Genomic DNA, 20,929 nt, shown 5'->3' on the forward strand with positions numbered 1-20,929 from the left:
CAGGACCGGAACCAGGGGAGACTAACAACAGGACCGGAACCAGGGGAGACCAACAGGACCGGAACCACGGGAGACCAACAGCACCGGAACCAGGGGTGACAAACAGCACCGAAAACAGGGGAGACCAAGAGCAGGACAAGAACCAGGGGAGACCAACAACAGGACCGGAACAAGGGGAGACCAACATCACTGGAACAAGCGGAGACCAACAACAGGACCGGAACCAGGGGAGATCAACAGCACAGGAACCAGGGGAAACCAACAGCACAGGAACCAGGGGAGACCAACAGCACAGGAACCAGGGGAGACCAACAGAACCGGAACAAGGAGAAACCAACAGCAGCACCAGAACCAGAGGAGACCAACAACAGCACCAGAAACAAGGGAGACCAACTGCACCTGAACCAGGGAAGAAAAACAGCACAGGAACCAGGGGAGGCCAACCGCACTGGAACAAGGGGAAACCAACAGCAGAAGAACCAGGGATCGCCAATTTCAGAGGAACCACAGAGAGCCAACAGCACTGGAACCAGGGGAGACTAACAACAGGACCGGAACCAGGGGAGACCAACGGGACCGGAACCACGGGATACCAACAGCACCGGAACCAGGGGTGACAAACAGCACCGAAAACAGGGGAGACCAAGAGCAGGACAAGAACCAGGGGAGACCAACAACAGGACCGGAACAAGGGGAGACCAACATCACTGGAACAAGCGGAGACCAACAACAGGACCGGAACCAGGGGAGATCAACAGCACAGGAACCAGGGGAAACCAACAGCACAGGAACCAGGGGAGACCAACAGCACAGGAACCAGGGGAGACCAACAGAACCGGAACAAGGAGAAACCAACAGCAGCACTAGAATCAGAGGAGACCAACAACAGCACCAGAAACAAGGGAGACCAACTGCACCTGAACCAGGGAAGAAAAACAGCACAGGAACCAGGGGAGGCCAACCGCACTAGAACAAGGGGAAACCAACAGCAGAAGAACCAGGGATCGCCAATTTCAGAGGAACCACAGAGAGCCAACAGCACTGGAAGCAGGGGAGACCAAAAGCACCGGAACCAGGGGACACCAACAGCAGGACCGGAACCACAGGAGACCAACAGCACAAGAACCAGGGGAGACCAACAACACCAAAACCAGGGGAGACCAACAGCAGCACTGGAACCATGGGACACCAACAGCAGGGCTGGAACCAGGGGAGACTAACAACAGGACCGGAACCAGAAGAGACCAACGGGACCACAACCAGGGGAGACCAACAGCACCGGAACCAGGGGAGACCAACAGCACCGAAAACAGGGGAGACCAAGAGCAGGACCAGAACCAGGGGAGACCAACAACAGGACTGGAACAAGGGGAGACCAACATCACTGGAACAAGTGGAGACCAACAACAGGACCGGAACCAGGGGAGATCAACAGCACAGGAACCAGGGGGGACCAACAGCACCGGAACCAGGGGAGACCAACAGCACAGGAACCAGGGGAGACCAACATCACTGGAACCAGGGGAGACCAACAACACCGGAACCAGGGGAGACCCACAGCACTGGAACCAGCAGATATCAACGGCACAGGAACCAGGGAGACCAACAGCACAGGAACCAGAGGAGATCAACAGCACAGGAACCAGGGGAGACCAACAGCACAGGAACCAGGGGAGACCAACAGCACAGGAACCAGGGGAGACCAACAGCAGGACCGGAACCAGTGGAGACCAACAACAGGACCAGAACCAGGGGAGACCAACAGGACTGGAACCAGGGGAGACCAAGTGCAGGACAGGAACGAGGGGAGACCAACAACAGGAATGGAACAAGGGGAGACCAATAACAGGACCGGAACAAGGGGAGACCAACAGCACAGGAACCAAGGGAGACCAACAGCACAGGAACCAGGGGAGACCAACAGCACAGGAACCAGGGGAGATCAACAGCACAGGAACCGGGGAGACCAACAGCACTGGGACCAGGGGAGATCAACAGGACAGGAACCAGAGGAGACCAGCAGCACAGGAACAAGGGGAGATCAACAGGCACAGGAACCAGGGGAGACCAACAGCACAGGAACCAGGGGAGACCAACAGCACAGGAACCAGGGGAGACCAACAGCACTGGGACCAGGGGAGACCAACAACACTGGAACCAGGGCAGACCAACAACAGGACCGGAACCAGGGGAGACCAAGAGCAGGACAGGAACCAGGGGAGACCAACAGCACTGAAAACAGGGGGGACCAACAACACTGGAACCAGGGGAGACCAACAGCACTGGAACCAGGGAAGACCAACAACACTGGAACCAGCGCAGACCAACAACAGGACCGGACCCAGGACTGGAACCAGGGGAGACCAAAAGCACTGAAACCAGGGGGGACCAACAACACTGGAACCAGGGCAGGCCAACAACAGGACCGGAACCAGGGGAGACCGACAGCAGGACCGGAACCAGGGGAGACCAACAGCAGGACTGGAACCAGGGGAGACCAACAGCACCGGAACCAGGGGAGACCAACAGCACTGAAACCAGGGGAGACCAACAGCAGGACAGGAGCTAGTGGAGGCCAAAAACAGGACTGGAACCAGGGGAGACCAACAGCATTGGAACCAGGGTAGACCAACAGCACTGGAACCAGGGGAGACCAACAGCACTGGAACCAGGGGAGACCAACAGCAGGACCATAATCAGGGGAGAACAACAGCACCGGGACCATGGGAGACCAATAGCAGGACCGGAACCAGGGGAGACCAACAGCAGGACTGGAACCAGGGGAGACCAACAACAGGACCGGAACCAGGGGAGACCAAAAGCACAGGAACCAGGGGAGATCAACAGCACAGGAACCAGGGGAGAACCAACAGCACAGGAACCAGGGGGGACCAACAGCACCGGAACCAGGGGAGACCAACAGCACAGGAACCAGGGGAGACCAACATCACTGGAACCAGGGGAGACCAACAACACCGGAACCAGGGGAGACCCACAGCACTGGAACCAGCAGATATCAACGGCACAGGAACCAGGGAGACCAACAGCACAGGAACCAGAGGAGATCAACAGCACAGGAACCAGGGGAGACCAACAGCACAGGAACCAGGGGAGACCAACAGCACAGGAACCAGGGGAGACCAACAGCAGGACCGGAACCAGTGGAGACCAACAACAGGACCAGAACCAGGGGAGACCAAGTGCAGGACAGGAACGAGGGGAGACCAACAACAGGAATGGAACAAGGGGAGACCAACAGCACAGGAACCAAGGGAGACCAACAGCACAGGAACCAGGGGAGATCAACAGCACAGGAACCGGGGAGACCAACAGCACTGGGACCAGGGGAGATCAACAGGACAGGAACCAGAGGAGACCAGCAGCACAGGAACAAGGGGAGATCAACAGGCACAGGAACCAGGGGAGACCAACAGCACAGGAACCAGGGGAGACCAACAGCACTGGGACCAGGGGAGACCAACAACACTGGAACCAGGGCAGACCAACAACAGGACCGGAACCAGGGGAGACCAAGAGCAGGACAGGAACCAGGGGAGACCAACAGCACTGAAAACAGGGGGGACCAACAACACTGGAACCAGGGGAGACCAACAGCACTGGAACCAGGGAAGACCAACAACACTGGAACCAGCGCAGACCAACAACAGGACCGGACCCAGGACTGGAACCAGGGGAGACCAAAAGCACTGAAACCAGGGGGGACCAACAACACTGGAACCAGGGCAGGCCAACAACAGGACCGGAACCAGGGGAGACCGACAGCAGGACCGGAACCAGGGGAGACCAACAGCACCGGAACCAGGGGAGACCAACAGCACTGAAACCAGGGGAGACCAACAGCAGGACAGGAGCTAGTGGAGGCCAAAAACAGGACTGGAACCAGGGGAGACCAACAGCATTGGAACCAGGGTAGACCAACAGCACTGGAACCAGGGGAGACCAACAGCACTGGAACCAGGGGAGACCAACAGCACTGGAACCAGGAGAGACCAACAGCAGGACCATAATCAGGGGAGAACAACAGCACCGGAACCATGGGAGACCAATAGCAGGACCGGAACCAGGGGAGACCAACAGCAGGACCGGAACCAGGGGAGACCAACAACAGGACCGGAACCAGGGGAGACCAAAAGCACGGGAACCAGGGGAGATCAACAGCACAGGAACCAGGGGAGAACCAACAGCACAGGAACCAGGGGAGACCAACAGCAGGACCAGATCCAGGGGAAACCAACATCACTGTAACCAGGGAAGACGAACAGCACTGAAACCAGGAGAGACCAACAACACTGGAACCAGGGCAGACCAACAACAGGACCGGAACCAGGGGAGACCGACAGCAGGACCGGAACCAGGGGAGACCGACAGCACTGAAACCAGGGGATATCAACAGCACAGGAACCAGGGGAGATCAACAGCACAGGAACCAGGGGAGACCAACAGCAGGACCGGAACCAGGGGAGACAAACAGCACAGGAACCAGGGGAGACCAACACCAAAACCAGGGGAGACCAACAGCAGCACTGGAACCAGGGGAGACCAACAGCAGGACCAGAACAAGGGGAGACCAACAACAGGACTGGAACAAGGGGAGACCAACATCACCGGAACCAGGGGAGATCAACAGCACAGGAACCAGGGGAGACCAACATCAGGACCGGAACCAGGGGAGACAAACAGCACAGGAACCAGGGGAGACAAACAGCACAGGAACCAGGGGAGACCAACAGCAGCACTGGAACCAGGGGAGACCAACAGCAGGACCAGAACAAGGGGAGACGAACAACAGGACTGGAACAAGGGGAGACCAACATCACCGGAACCAGGGGAGATCAACAGGACAGGAAACAGAGCAGACCAGCAGCACAGGAACAAGGGGAGATCAACAGGCACAGGAACAAGGGGAGATCAACAGGCACAGGAACCAGGGGAGACCAACAGCACAGGAACCAGGGGAGATCAACAGCACAGGAACCAGGGGAGACCAACAGCACTGGTACCAGGGGAGATCAACAGCACAGGAACCAGGGGAGAACAACAGCACAGGAATCAGGGGTGACCAACAGCAGGACCCGAATCAGGGGAGACCAACATCACTTGAACGAGGGGAGACCAACAACACCGGAACCAGGGGAGACCCACAGTACAGGAACCAGGGGAGACCAACAGCACTGAAACCAGGGGAGACCAACAACACTGGAACCAGGGCAGACCAACAACAGGACCGGAACCAGAGGAGACCAAGAGCAGGACTGGAACCAGGGGAGACCAACAGCACTGAAAGGGGGGGGGGGGGACAACACTGGAACCAGGGGAGACCAACAGCACTGGAACCAGAGGAGACCAACAACACTGGAACCAGGGCAGACGAACAACAGGACCGGAACCAGGACTGGAACCAGGGGAGACCAAAAGCACTGAAAACAGGGGAGACCAACAGCACTGGAACCAGGGCAGACCAACAACAGGACCAGAACCAGGGGAGACCAACAGCACCAGAACCAGGGGAGATCTACAGCAGGACTGGAACCAGGAGAGTCCAACAGCACGACCGGAACCAGGGGAGACCAAAAGCGCCGGAACCAGGGGAGACCAACAGTGCCGGAACCAGGGCAGACCAACAGCGCCAGAACCAGGGGAGGCAAATAACAGGACCGGAAGCAGGGGAGACCAACTGCACCGGAACCAGGGGAGACCAACAGCACCGAAAACAGGGGAGACCAAGAGCAGGACCAGAACCAGGGGAGACCAACAACAGGACCGGAACCAGGGGAGATCAACAGCACAGGAACCAGGGGAGACCAACAGCACAGGAACCAGGAGAGACCAACAGCACAGGAACCAGGGGAGATCAACAGCACAGGAACCAGGAGAGTTCAACAGCACAGGAACCAGGGGAGTTCAACAGCACAGGAACCAGGGGAGACCAACAGCACAGGAACCAGGGGAGACCAACAACAGGACCGGAACCGGAGGAGACCAACAGCACAGGAACCAGGGGAGACCAACAGCACAGGAACCAGGGGCGATCAACAGCACAGGAATCAGGGGAGGCCAACAGCACAGGAACCAGGGGAGACCAACAGCAGGATCATAATCAGGGGAGACCAACATCACTGGAACGAGGGGAGACCAACAACATCGGAATCAGGGGAGACCCACAGTACAGGAACCAGGGGTGACCAACAACACTGGAAGCAGGGCAGACCAACAACAGGACCGGAACCAGGGGAGACCGACAGCAGGACTGGAACCAGGGGAGACCAACAGCACTGAAACCAGTGGGGACCAACAACACTGGAACCAGGGGAGACCAACAGCACTGAAACCAGGGGAGACCAACAACATTGGAATCAGGGCAGACCAACAACAGGACTGGAACCAGGGGAGACCGACAGCAGGACTGGAACCAGGGAAGACCAACAGGACCGGAACCAGGGGAGACCAACAGCACCGGAACTAGGAGAGACCAATAGCACTGGAACCAGGGGAGACCAAGAGCAGGACCGGAACAAGGGGAGACCAACAACAGGAACGGAACAAGGGGAGACCAACAACAGGACCGGAACCAGGGGAGACCAACAGCACAGGAACCAGGGGAGACCAACAGCACCGGAACCAGGGGAGATCAACAGCACAGGAACCAGGGGAGACCAAACACACCGGAACCAGGGGAGACCCACAGTACTGGAACCAGGGGAGACCAACAGTACTGAAACCAGGGTATACCAACCGCACAGGAACCAGGGGAGACCAACTGCACTGAAACCAGGGGAGACCAACAACACTGGAACCAGGGCAGACCAACAACAGGACCGGAACCAGGGGAGACCGACAGCAGGACTGGAACCAGGGGAGACCAACAGCACTGAAACCAGGGGGGACAAACAACACTGTAACCAGGGCAGACCAACAACAGGACCGGAACCAGGGGAGACCAACAGCACTGGAACGAGGGGAGACCAACAGCACCGGTACCAGAGGAGACCAACAGCACCGGAACCAGGGGAGACCAACAGCAGGATGGGAACCAGGGGAGACCAACAGCACTGGATCCAGGGGAGATGAAAAGCAGGGGAAACAGGGGCGACCAAGAGCACCAATGCATGCACGCAGCACCAATAGCTTCTGAACCAGTGGAGACAAAACAACACCTGAACCAGGGGAGACTAACTGCAGCACCCGAACCAGAGAAGAACAACAGCATCAGGGCCAGGGGAAACCAACAGCAGCAGAACCAAGGGGGACTAATTGCAAAAGAACCAGTGGAGACCAACAGCACTGGACCTAAACGCAAGCAACAGCAGGACCAGAACCAGGGGAGACCAACAGCACTGGAACGAGGGGAGACCAACAGCACCGGTACCAGAGGAGACCAACAGCACCGGAACCAGAGGAGACCAACAGCACTGGAACCAGGGGAGACCAACAGCACTGGATCCAGGGGAGATGAAAAGCAGGGGAACCAGGGGCGACCAAGAGCACTGAAAACAGGGAGACCAACAGCAGGACCAGAACCAGGGGAGACCAACAGCACCAGAACCAGGGGAGACCAACAGCACCGGAACCAGGGGAGATCTACAGCAGGACTGGAACAGGGGAGTCCAACAGCACGACCGGAACCAGGGGAGACCAAAAGCGCCGGAACCAGGGGAGACCAACAGTGCCGGAACCAGGGCAGACCAACAGCGCCAGATCCAGGGGAGGCAAATAACAGGACCGGAACAGGGGAGACCAACTGCACCGGAACCAGGGGAGACCAACAGCACAGGAACCAGGGGAGACCAACAGCACAGGAACCAGGGGAGACCAACAACAGGACCGGAACCAGAGGAGACCAACAGCACAGGAACCAGGGGAGACCAACAGCACCGGAACAGGGGAGATCAACAGCACAGGAACCAGGGGAGACCAACAGCACAGGAACCAGGGGCGATCAACAGCACAGGAATCAGGGGAGGCCAACAGCACAGGAACCAGGGGAGACCAACAGCAGGACCATAATCAGGGGAGACCAACATCACTGGAACGAGGGGAGACCAACAACATCGGAATCAGGGGAGACCCACAGTACAGGAACCAGGGGAGACCAACAACACTGGAACCAGAGCAGACCAACAACAGGACCGGAACCAGGGGAGACCAACAGCAGGACTGGAACCAGGGGAGACCAACAGCAGGATGGGAACCAGGGGAGACCAACAGCACTGGAACCAGGGGAGATGAAAAGCAGGGGAACCAGGGGCGACCAAGAGCAGCAATACATGCAGGCATCAGAACCAGGGGAAACCAACATCACCAGAACGGGGGGGGGGGGGACTAATAGCAAAAGAACCAGTGGAGACCAACAGCACTGGACCTAAAGGCAAGCAACAGCAGCACTGGTACCAGGGGAGACCAACAGCACTGGAACTGGGGAAAGCAACAGCAGGACCGGAACCAGGGGAGACCAACAGCACTGGAACCGGGGGAGACAAACAGCAGGACCAGAAGCAGGGGAGACCAACAGCAGGACCGGAACCAGGGGAGACCAACGGCACTGGAACCAGGGGAGACCAAGAGCAGGACCGGAACCGGCGGAGACCAACAGCACTGGAGCCAGGCGAGATGAAAAGCAGGGGAACCAGGGGATACCAACAGCAGCAATACATGCAGGCATCACCAACAGCTTCTGAACCAGTGGAGACAAAACAACACCCGAACCAGGGAAGAACAACAGCATCAGGACCAGGGGAAACCAACAGCAGCAACAGAACCAGGGGAGACCAATAGCAAAAGAACCAGTGGAGACCAACAGCACTGGACCTAAAGGCAAGCAAAAGCAGCAATGGTACCAGGGGAGACCAACAGTATCAGCACCAGGGGAGACCAACAGCAGCACCAGAATCATGGGAGAACAACAGCACCACAACCAGGGGAGACCAACAGCACCGGAACCAGGGGAGACCAACAGCAGGACTGGAACTATAGAACATTACACCACAGAAACAGGCCTTCTGGTCCTTCTTGGCACAGCCAAACCATTTTTCAGCCTAGTCCCATTGACCTGCACCTGGACCATATCCCTCCATACACCTCTCATCTCCCAGGGGTGAACAACAAAACTGGAACCAGGGGAGTCCAACAGCAGAACCGGAACCAGGGGAGACCAACAGCACCGGAACCAGGAGAGACCAACAGCAGGACCGGAACCAGGGGAGTCCAACAGCAGCACTGGAACCAGGGGAGACCAACAACACTGGAATCAGGTGAGATGAAAAGCAGGGGAACCAGGGGAGACTAACAGCAGCAATGCATGCAGGCATCATCAATAGCATCTGAGCCAGGAGAGACCAACAGCTTCTGAACCAGTGGAGACAAAACAACACCTGAACCAGGGGAGACCAACAGCAGCAATGCATGCAGGCATCAATAACAGCAAATGAGCCAGCGGAGACCAACAGCTTCTAACCCGGTGGAGACAAAATATCACCTGAACCAGGGGAGATTAACTGCAGCACCCGAACCAGGGGAGACCAACAGCAGCACTGGAACCGGGGGAGACCAACAGCACCTGAACCACGAGAGACCAAACACAACGAAACTAGGGGAGACCAAAGAGCACAAGAACCGGGGGGACAAACAGCACTGAACTAGTGAAGACAAAGAGCAGGACCGGAACCAGGGGAGACTAACAGCATCGGAACCAGGGGAGACCAACAGCAGGACCGGAACCAGGGGAGACGAAAAGCAGGGGAACCAGGGGAGACCAGCAGCAGCAATGCATGCAGGCATCACCAACAGCATCTGAGCCGGGGGAGACCAACAGATTCTGAACCAGTGGTGACAAAACAACACCTCAACCAGGGGAGACTAACTGCAGTACACGAACCAGGGAAGAACAACAGCATCAGAACCAGGGGAAACCAACAGCAGCACCAGAACCAGGGGAGGACCAATAGGAAGACCGGAACCAGGGGAGACCAACAGCACCAGAACCAGGGGAGAACAACAGCAGGACCAGAACCAGTGGAGACTAACAGCAGGACCGGAAGCAGGGGAGACCAACAGCAGGACCGAAACTAGGGGAGACCAACAGCACTGGAACCAGGTGAGACGAAAAGTACGGGAACCAGGGGAGAGCAACAGCAGGACCGGAAATAGGGGAGACCAACAGCACTGGGTTCAGGGGAGACCAGCAGCAGGACCGGAGACAGGGGAGACCAACAGCACTGGATTCAGGGGAGACCAACAGCAGGACCAGAACCATAGAACGTTACACCACATAAACAGGCCTCTGGTCCTTTTTGGCAGTGCAGAACCATTTTTCAGCCTAGTTCCATTGACCTGCACCTGGACCATATCCCTCCATACACCTCTCAACTCCCAGCAGTGAACAACAACACTGGAACCAGGGGAGACCAACAGCGCCGGAAGCAGGGGAGCCGAAAAGCAGGGGAACCAGGGGAGGCCAACAGCAGCAATGCATGCAGGCATCACCAACACCAAATGAGCCAGTGGAGACCAACAGCTTCTAACCCAGTGCAGACAAAACAACCCCTGAACCAGGGGAGACCAACAATACAAGAACCGGGGGAGACCAAGAACAGGACCAGAACCAGGGGAGACCAACAGCAGGACCAGAACCAGGGGAGACCAACAGCAGGACCAGAACCAGCGGTGGCCGTCTGCGCCAGAACCAGGGGAGACCAAAAGCACTAGAACCAGGCCAGACCAACAGCACAGGAACCAGGGGAGACCAACAACACCGGAACCAGGGGAGATCAACAGCAGGACTGGAACCAGGGGAGACCAACAGCAGGATCAGAACCATAGAACATTACACCACAGAAACAGGCCTTCTGGTCCTTCTTGGCAGAACCGAACCATTTTTCAGCCGAGTTCCATTGACCTGCACCTGGACCATATCCCTCCATACACCTCTCAACTCCCAGGGGAGACCAGCAGCAAGACTGCAACCAGGAGAGACCAACAGCAGGACTGGAACCAGGGGAGATCTACAGGACCAGAACCGGAGGAGACCAACAGCACAGGAACCAGGGGAGATCAACAGCAGCACTGGAACCAGGGGAGACCAACAGCAGGACCGGAACCAGGGGAGACCAACAGCAGGACCAGAACCAGGGGAGACCAACAGCACCGGAACCAGGGGAGACCAGACACAATGAAACTAGGGGAGACCAAACAGCACAAGAACTGGGGGGACCAACAGCACTGGAACTGGTGAAGACGAAGAGCAGGACCAGAACCAGGGGCGACCAACAGCACTGGAACCAGGGAAACCAACAGCAGGATGGGAAACAGAAGAGACCAACAGCACTGGAACCAGGGGAGACCAACAGCACTGGAGCCAGGTGAGATGAAAAGCAGGGGAACCAGGGGCGACCAAGAGCAGCAATACATGCAGGCATCACCAACAGCTTCTGAACCAGTGGAGACAAAATAACACCTGAACCAGGGGAGACTAACTGCAGCACCCAAACCAGGGAAGAACAACAGCATCAGGACTAGGGGAAACCAACATCACCAGAACCAGTGGAGACCAACAGCACTGGACCTAAAGGCAAGCAACAGCAGGACCGGGAACCAGGGGAGACCAACAGCACCGGAACCAGGGAGACCAACAGCACCGGAACCAGGGGAGACCAACAGCAGGACCGGAACCATAGAACATTGCACCAGAGAAACAGGCCTTCTGGTCCTTCTTGGCAGTGTCGAACCATTTTTCAGCCTAGTCCCATTGACCTGCACCTGGACCATATCCCCCCGTACACCTCTCATCTCGCAGGGGGTGAACAACAGCACCGGAACCAGGGGAGACCAACAGCACCAGAACCAGGGGAGAACAACAGCACTGGAACCAAGGGAGACCAACAGCACTGGAACCAGGTGAGACGAAAAGCAGGGTAACCAGGGGAGACCAACAGCAGCCAATGCATGCAAGCATCACCAACAGCATCTGAGCCAGGGGAGACCAACAGGTTCTGAACCAGTGGAGACAAAACAACACCTGAACCAGGGGAGACTAACTGCAGCACCCGAACCAGGGAAGAACAATAGCAGGACCGGAACCATAGAACATTGCACCAGAGAAACAGGCCTTCTGGTCCTTCTTGGCAGTGTCGAACCATTTTTCAGCCTAGTCCCATTGACCTGCACCTGGACCATATCCCCCCGTACACCTCTCATCTCGCAGGGGTGAACAACAGCACCGGAACCAGGGGAGACCAACAGCACCGGAACCAGGGGAGAACAACAGCACTGGAACCAAGGGAGACCAACAGCACTGGAACCAGGTGAGACGAAAAGCAGGGTAACCAGGGGAGACCAACAGCAGCCAATGCATGCAAGCATCACCAACAGCATCTGAGCCAGGGGAGACCAACAGGTTCTGAACCAGTGGAGACAAAACAACACCTGAACCAGGGGAGACTAACTGCAGCACCCGAACCAGGGAAGAACAATAGCAGCAGAACCCGAGGAAACTAACAGCAGCATCAGAACCAGGGGAGACCAACAGCAGGACCGGAACCATAGAACATTACACCACAGAAACAGGTCTTCTGGTCCTTCTTGGCAGAACCGAACCATTTTTCAGCCGAGTTCCATTGACCTGCACCATATCCCTCCATACACCTTTCATTTCCCAGGGGTGAACAACAAAACTGGAACCAGGGGAGACCAACAGCAGGACCGGATCCAGGGGAGAACAACATGCCAGAACCTGGGGAGACCAACAGCACCGGAACCAGGGGAGACCAACTGCACCGGAACCAGGAAAGACCAACACAGCACCAGAACCATGAAAATCCTGCCCGACTTACCTACTGCAGTTTTTTGAGGAAATTACAAGCAGGGTAGATAAAGGAGATGCAGTAGACGTGGTGTACTTGGATTTTCAGAAGGCCTTTGAGAAGGTGCCGCACATGAGGCTGCTTAGCAATATAAGATCCCATGGAATTACAGGGAAGTTACTAGCATGGGTGGAACATTGACTGGTTGGCAGAAAACAGAGAGTGGGAATAACGGGATCCTATTCTGGCTGACTAACGGTTACCACTGGAGTTCCATAGGGGTCAGTGTTGAGACCGCTGCTCTTTACGATGTATGTCAATGATCTGGACTATAGGATTAATGGATTTGTGGCTAAATTTGCTGTTGATACAAAAATAGTTGGAGGAGCAGGTAGCGTTGAGGAAACAGAGAGCCTGCAGAGAGACTTAGGTAGTTTAGGGGAATGGGCAAAGAAGTGGCAAACGAAATACAAACCCCATTTCCAGAAAAGTTGGGATATTTTCCAAAATGCAATAAAAACAAAAATCTGTGATATGTTAATTCACGTGAACCTTTATTTAACTGACAAAAGTACAAAGAAAAGATTTTCAATAGTTTTACTGACCAACTTAATTGTATTTTGTAAACATACACAAATTTAGAATTTGATGGCTGCAACACACCCAACAAAAGTTGGGACAGAGGCATGTTTACCATTGTGTCACATCACCTTTCCTTTTAATAACACTTTTTAATCGTTTTGCAACTGAAGATACTAATTATAGTAGATTTGCAATTGGAAATTTTGTCCATTCTTGCTTGATCTAAGACTTCAGCTGCTCAACAGTCCGTGGTCTCCGTTGTCTGATTCTCCTCTTCATGATGCGCCATACATTTTCAATAGGAGATAGATCTGGACTGGCAGCAGGCCAGTCAAGCACACACACTCTGTGTCTACAAAGCCACGTTGTTGTAGCCCATGCAGAATGTGGTCTGGCATTGTCCTGCTGAAATGAGCATGGACGTCCCATGAAGAGGCGTCGCCTTGATTGCAACATATGTCTCTCTAAAATCCTAATATACACCTCAGAGTCAATGGTACCTTCACATACATGCAACTCACCCATGCCGTGGGCACTGATGCACCCCCATACCATCACAGATGCTGGCTTTTGCACCTTTCGCTGATAACAATCTGGATGGTCGTTTTCGTCTTTGGCACAGAGAACTCAACACCCGTTTTTTTCCAAAAACTAGCTGAAATGTGGACTCATCTGACCACAGCACACGGTTCCACAGTCTTTCGGTCCATCTGAGACGAGCTCAGGCCCAGAGAACTCGCCAGCGTTTCTGCATAGAGTTGATGTATGGCTTCCTCCTTGCGTAATACAGTTTCAAGTTGCATTTCTGGATGCAGCCACGGACTGTGTTGAGTGACAATGGTTTTCCAAAGTACTCCCAAGCCCAGGTGGCTATAATTGTCACAGCAGCATGACGGTTTCTTAGGCAGTGCCGCCTGAGGGCGCGAAGATCACGCGCATTCAATAGTGGTTTCCAACCTTGCCCTATACGCACTGAGATGTCTCTGAATTCTGAATCTTTTCACAATATTATGTACTGTAGATGTTGAAAGACCTAAATTCTCTGCAATCTTGTGTTGAGAAATGTTCCTTTTGAACTGACTAACAATTCTCTCACGAATTTTGGCACAAAGGGATGAGCCACGACCCATCCTTGCTTGCAAAGACTAAGCCTTTGATGGACGCTACTTTTATACCCAGTCATGATACCTCACCTGCTACCAATTAGCCTGCTTAATGTGGAGTCTTCCAAACCGGTGTTACTTGAATATTCTGTGCACTTTTCAATCTTATTTTAACTCTGTCCCAACTTTTGTTGAGTGTGTTGCAGCCATCAAATTCTAAATTTGTGTATGTTTACAAAATACAATTAAGTTGGTCAGTAAAACTATTGAAAATCTTTTCTTTGTACTTTTGTCAGTTAAATAAAGGTTCACGTGAATTAACATATCACAGATTTTTGTTTTTATTGTATTTTGGAAAATATCCCAACTTTTCTGGAAATGGGGTTTGTACAATGTTGGAAAGTATATGGTCATGCACTTTGGTGGAAGAAATAAACAGGCAGACCATTATTTAGATGGGGAGAGAATTCAAAATGCGGAGATGCAAAGGGACTTGGGAGTCCTTGTGCAGGATACCATGAAGGTTAACCTCCGGGTTGAGTCGGTGGTGAAGAAGGCAAATGCAATGTTGGCATTCATTTCTAGAGTATGGAATATAAGAGCAGGGATGTGACTTTGAGGCTCTATAAGGCACTTGTGAGACCACACTTGGAGTACTGTGTGCAGTTTTGGGTTCCTTATTTTAGAAAGGATATACTGACATTGGAGAGAGTTCAGAGAAGATTCACGAGAATGATTCCATGAATGAAAGGGTTACTGTATGAGGAACATCTGGCCCCTGCACACGTAGCATGCAGGCCCACTGGTGTGTGGACACGCCCTGGTGCTCGTGAACCAGATCTCCAGCTATGAGTAAATAGCCCCACTGCCTTGTGGTCAGCCTCAGGAGAGACGATGGCTACAGGAGTAAACCCAGACAGCAAATCCAGATTGGAGCCCCTATGACAGCTGGACGTCATTGAACATCCTTCTGGCAGCTCCTGCAGCCAAGTTGGTGCCAAACGTATTGCTTCATAAGCTTTCCTTTGGACTACACTGGTGAGGCCTAGAGGGGGATCTTGATGACTGGGCACCTCAGGATCTCCACACCTTCCACCCAGGCTTATGGTGATAATCATCATCACCCATTGTCCTTTGAGACAGACAGATTGCAACCAGCAACCAAAATATATATATATAAACTACACCCAATACTTGCGAAATTCCTGCAACATCTGATGAAGCATTGCTGTACTATAGTCACCTTATCTATTAACAACCAAAAAAGAACAACCATCGTTATCAAAATAAACAGAGGCATTTTCCAAGGTGACTCTCTAAGTCCACTATGGTTCTGTCTGGCTTTCAACAACTATCCAATTTGCTGAATTGGATGAAAATTGTGTATCAAATCAGAAACAATGAAATAAGCTGTACCTTAACACACCTTCTGTCCATGGATGATTTGAAATGATATGCTCTATCAGTTAAGTTAAAACAATAAATTCAAATAGTAGAAATATTTTTGAAAGATACAAACATGAACTTTGGATGGGATAAATGCAGAACATTGAACATAAAGAAAGGTGCAATGGAGCTAATGGAATACAAAACAGAGCAGCAGGATACAATGCAACCGATGGGTGAATATGAAACATAGAAGTACCGTCTCGGAAATCAATAAGGAAAGAAAATAGATCATAATGCGATAAAGGAAAAACATTTGACAGAATTTACTTCAAGGCTTAAGAAAACTTGTCAAACAGAGCTCAACAGTAAAAATATAACAAAGGCATAAATACTTCCGCTATATCTACATTAACGCATTCTTTTGGCATAATATCTTGGTCCGAAACTGATCTGGAAAATTTATAAAGAAAAATAGGAACTGAAATGACAAATTTCAGAAAACATTATGTACATTCAAATGCACTTAGATTAACACTACCTAGGACAGAAGGGGGAGGAGGAACAGACATTAAATATCTACACAACATTCAGATAAAACTTCTAAGGATATACTTTCATCAATGAAAACAGGATTCAGTACTTCATGCGAGCATATGCAATTCTGATAAGAAGTATACACCACTAAACATAAATGACAACACAACACAACATAGCAAAATGAAGAAATTATCACTATTGAAGAAAAAGTTAAGCAGTGGAAGAGCATGACCCTCCATGGAAGACATCCCTATCTGAACAGACTAGGTGTTGACAAGGAAGCGTTGAATGCCTGGATCAGAGTTGGAGACTTCTTCCCAGAGAAAGGGTCCCTTGTAGCAATACAGGACCAGGTGATTAACACAAAAAATTACCAAAAATACATAATAAAAGACCAACAAATTAATCACAATAAATGTAGAAAATGCCAAGAAAAAACAGAAACAAACCAACACACTAAAGGATCCTGTAGCAGTTTAACACAATCTGATTACTTACACAGGCACAATCAAATAGCAAACGTCATTCATCAAAATCTTGCTTTAAAATACAAGCACATAAATGAAATCACACCTTACTATAAATACAAGTCTGATCCAGTTTTAGAGTCAGAAACCACAAGTTATATTATGACTGATCAGTTATTATAGAAAGGACAATCCATATTAACCATCCAGATATAATAATACAGGATAACCATGCAAGAACAACTTATTTAATAGATATAGCCGTTCCAAACACACATAACTTACAGAAATCAATAAGTGAAAAACACCAGTAACATGCTGAATTAAAAACATAAATTGAAAGACATGAACAGGGTATAGATTACGTTGTCCCAATAGTAATACCTACAACTGGTGTCATCCCAAAGTCACTACACAATAGTATTAAACAATTAGGGCTACACAGTAATATCTATGTAAACCTTCAGAAAGCCACAATACTAAACACCACTAGAATAGACCAAAGGTTCCTAGCAATTGACAAATGCATATGCTTGGCTATGCCTGTACCTCAGGTTTTACCAGCTTGAGTAGAGAAAAAATAAAAATTAAAAAATAATACAAATACTATATATTTGCCAAGCACGGTCATTTGTCAATTGCAATTGACAAATTGATCAGAGGGATCTTGGGGTCCGAGTCCATAGGACACTCAAAGCTGATGCTCAGGTTGACTCTGTGGTTAAGAAAGCATACGGTGCATTGGCCTTCGTCAACCATGGGATTGAGTTACTGAGAGGTAATGTTACAACTATATAGGACCCTGGTCAGACCCCACTTGGAGTACTGTGCTCATTTCTGCTCGCCTCATTATAGGAAGGATGTGGAAACCATAGAAAGGGTGCAGAGGAGATTTACAAGGATGTTGCCTGGATTGGGGAGCACGCCTTATGAGAATAGGTTGAATGAACCCAGCCTTTCCTCCTTGGAGAGGCGAAAGATGAGAGGTGACCTGATGGAGGTGTATAAGATGATGAGAGGCATTGATCGTGTGTATAGTCAGAGGCTTTTACCCAGGGTGGAAATGGCTAACACGAGAGGGCACAGTTTTAAGGTGCTTGGAAGCAGGTACAGAGGAGATGCCAGGGATAAGTTTTTTATGCAGAGAGTGGTGAGTGCGTGTAATGGGCTGTCAGTGATGGTGTGGAGGCAGATACGATAGGGTCTTTTAAGAGACTCCTGGATGGGTACATGGAGCTTAGAAAAATAGAGAGCTATGGGTAACCCTAGGTAACTTCTAAAACAAGTACATGTTTGGCACAGCATTGTGGGCCGAAGGCCCTGTATTGTGCTGTAGGTTTTCTATGTAATACTATGGTCACTCAAATCATCAAATGCATCAACAACTTTGCAACAGAGAAGAAGAATATTTTAGATTACAGGTGTCCCCTGCTTTTCGAACGTTCGCTTTACGAAACCTTGCTGTTATGAAAGACCTACATTAGTTACCTGTTTTCGCTAACAGAAGGTGTTTTCACTGTTACAAAAAAGGGCAGCATGCAGAAAAAGCAGCCCAGATTGCGTCGCCTCTGATCTGGGCCGACTTTTACCTGCCGGGCGGCACCTAATTAATTAGCTTGTTTATTTCGGCTTTTTTCTTAAAGATGTGCTTAGTGCGTCCTGGCCACTGCTGTACCCCTGCATGCTTCGCAGATCGGGATCAGTCGGTGGCCCGGAGGGTGAGGGCCACTGCATCACCCCAACCTCCGACGACTCAGCCTAACACACCATCATCAGCGTGCTCGGTGCTGTCTTCCCGATTCCGGTAAGTGATACTACACTGTACATACATTATTTCTACTTTATATAGGCTGTGTATTTTTATGTGTTAATTGGTATGATTTGGCAGCTTCATAGCTTAAAGGTTACTGGAGAGGGTGATTCTGCTGAGAGCGCTTGCGTGAGATTTTCGCTACCGAGAACAGTGTGGCAATGATTGTAGAGAAGTATTTCTACTTTATACAGGCTGTGTATTTATCATATCATTCCTGCTTTTACTATATGTTACTGTTATGTTAGGTTTTATGTGTTATTTGGCATGATTTGGTAGGTTATTTTTGGGTCTGCGAACGCTCACAAGTTTTCCCCATATAAATAAATGGTAATTGCTTCTTTGCCTTGCGACATTCCGGCTTATGAACCATTTCATAGGGACGCTCTACCTTCGGATGACAGGGGAAACATGTATCTTTATTTGTCACATGTTCATTGAAGCATACAGTGAAATGCATCATTTGTGTCAAATCAAATCAGTGAGTATGTGCTTAGGGGAGCCTGCAAGTGTCATGCTTCCAATGCTGACATAACATGCTCACAAGTCTCAAACCCTAAACTGTACGTCTTTGTTTATCCATAATTACACAATTTCTTTCTCACATTAGTTATTTGTCAGTCTTTATCTGTGTGTAGTTTTTCATTGTATCTATTGTATTTCTTTTTTCTACTGTGAATGCCTGCAAGTAAATGACTCTCAGGCTAGTAATACTGTCATATTCGTACTTCGATGATAAATTTCCTTCAGAGTTTGAAGTTTTGGAATGTGGGTGGAAACCAGAGCACTGAGGGGAAACCCACACAGTTCCAGGGAGAACTTACAGACAGCGGCAGGAACTGTTGTAAAGTGATTGCGCTAAGGGCAACTCTACTGTGCCACTGCATTCTACATTTCACTACCAAAATGGATTCGCTCCATTATTAAGAATGAAAATAATTTTTGAACCACTTCCCCTAACCTACCATTCCAATTGCTTACTTACCAAGGTGGTAAATTGATAGCAGATTTTCCAGCATGTTGTGTAAATTGCTTTGGATTTCCAGCATCTGCAGAATCTCTTGTAGTTATAATGTTACAACAACAGTTTTGCCTGACGTGAAGAATATTTCTGCAACAATAGATGTGCAGTTCAATATAGAAATGGATAAACACTGATAATTTAATGTTGTTCAGCACTTCTGTGTCCATAAAATTGTAGCATTACAGCAAGTTATTAGATTGCTAGTTTCTATACAGTGATTCAGTGACCTTTCAAAGTAAGCATCGTTAAGGAATTCACTTAATTTCTGGCACCATCAATTCTTACACTAGGCACCTCTTCTCTCCACCTATCAGATTCATTTACTTATCCTATTGATGTTGAAAGATACAGTGAAATGCATCATTTGTGTTTAACAACCAACACATCCAAGGATGTGCTGGGGTGCAGCCGCAAGAGTCACCACACTTTCCGGCACCAACATATCATGCCCACAATGCGCAGTAGAACAACACAGAACACAACAGACAGCAAAACTACAACCTCATTTATTTTTTTGGTTAATTTTACAATTAACAGCATGCATACTCAGCACACCAGCTAGTTGTAAGAAACTTTAAACGTGGACATTGCTAAATGGTTTATCTTAGAACATAGCATAGTACGTCTCTTCCCTATCTTCTTGCGACTTAATATTAATATTCTCATTTGACTAATTCTGATAAAAGGCCTTTCATCCCTGAAATATTTGCTCAGTACTTGATGCAGAATTGAATTGAATTGGCTTTATTTCTTACATCCTTCACATACATGTGTAAAAATCTTTACATTATGTCTCCGTCTAAATGTGCAATCATTGTAATTTATAATTTATAATAAATAGAACAACCAATGTAACATAGAAATACACTCAAATCAGCGTGAACTCATCAGTCTGATGGGCCGGTGGAAGAAGCAGTAACAAATAATGAGAACATGAAATAAGAAGATAAAGAGTCCTGAAGTGAAATTATTGGCTGTGGGAACATCTCAATGGATGGGCAGGTGAGTATAGCTATCCCCTTTTTTTCAAGAGCCTGATGGTTGAGGGGTAGTAACTATTCTTGAACCTGGTGGTGTGAGTCCTAAGGTTCTTGTACCTTCTATCTGATGGCAGCAGTGAGACAAGAGCATAGTCAAGGTGGTGAGGATCTGTTGATGGATGCTGCTTTCCTATGACTATATTTCATGAAGATATGCTCAAT

The 20,929-nt window shown here is 50.5% G+C and overlaps 1 protein-coding gene across 3 annotated transcripts in view; it reads right to left on the reverse strand.

The window, feature by feature from the left end:
* The window catches only part of zbtb44 (zinc finger and BTB domain containing 44), a 124,571-nt gene that overhangs the window by 42,475 nt on the left and 61,167 nt on the right, over positions 1–20,929 (reverse strand). The window contains exon 6 of one of the 3 annotated variants that reach the window (XM_072238539.1): positions 19,689–19,814. The exons of the other annotated variants lie outside the window; for them this stretch is intronic. Coding sequence (XP_072094640.1) covers positions 19,689–19,814 — 126 coding nt within the window. The remainder of the gene's footprint in view (positions 1–19,688; positions 19,815–20,929) is intronic. 3 annotated transcript variants of the gene reach the window in all.

The sequence above is a fragment of the Mobula birostris genome, chromosome 20 (genome assembly GCF_030028105.1).
Source record: "Mobula birostris isolate sMobBir1 chromosome 20, sMobBir1.hap1, whole genome shotgun sequence".
In the NCBI taxonomy this organism is placed as follows: Eukaryota; Metazoa; Chordata; class Chondrichthyes; order Myliobatiformes; family Myliobatidae; genus Mobula; species Mobula birostris.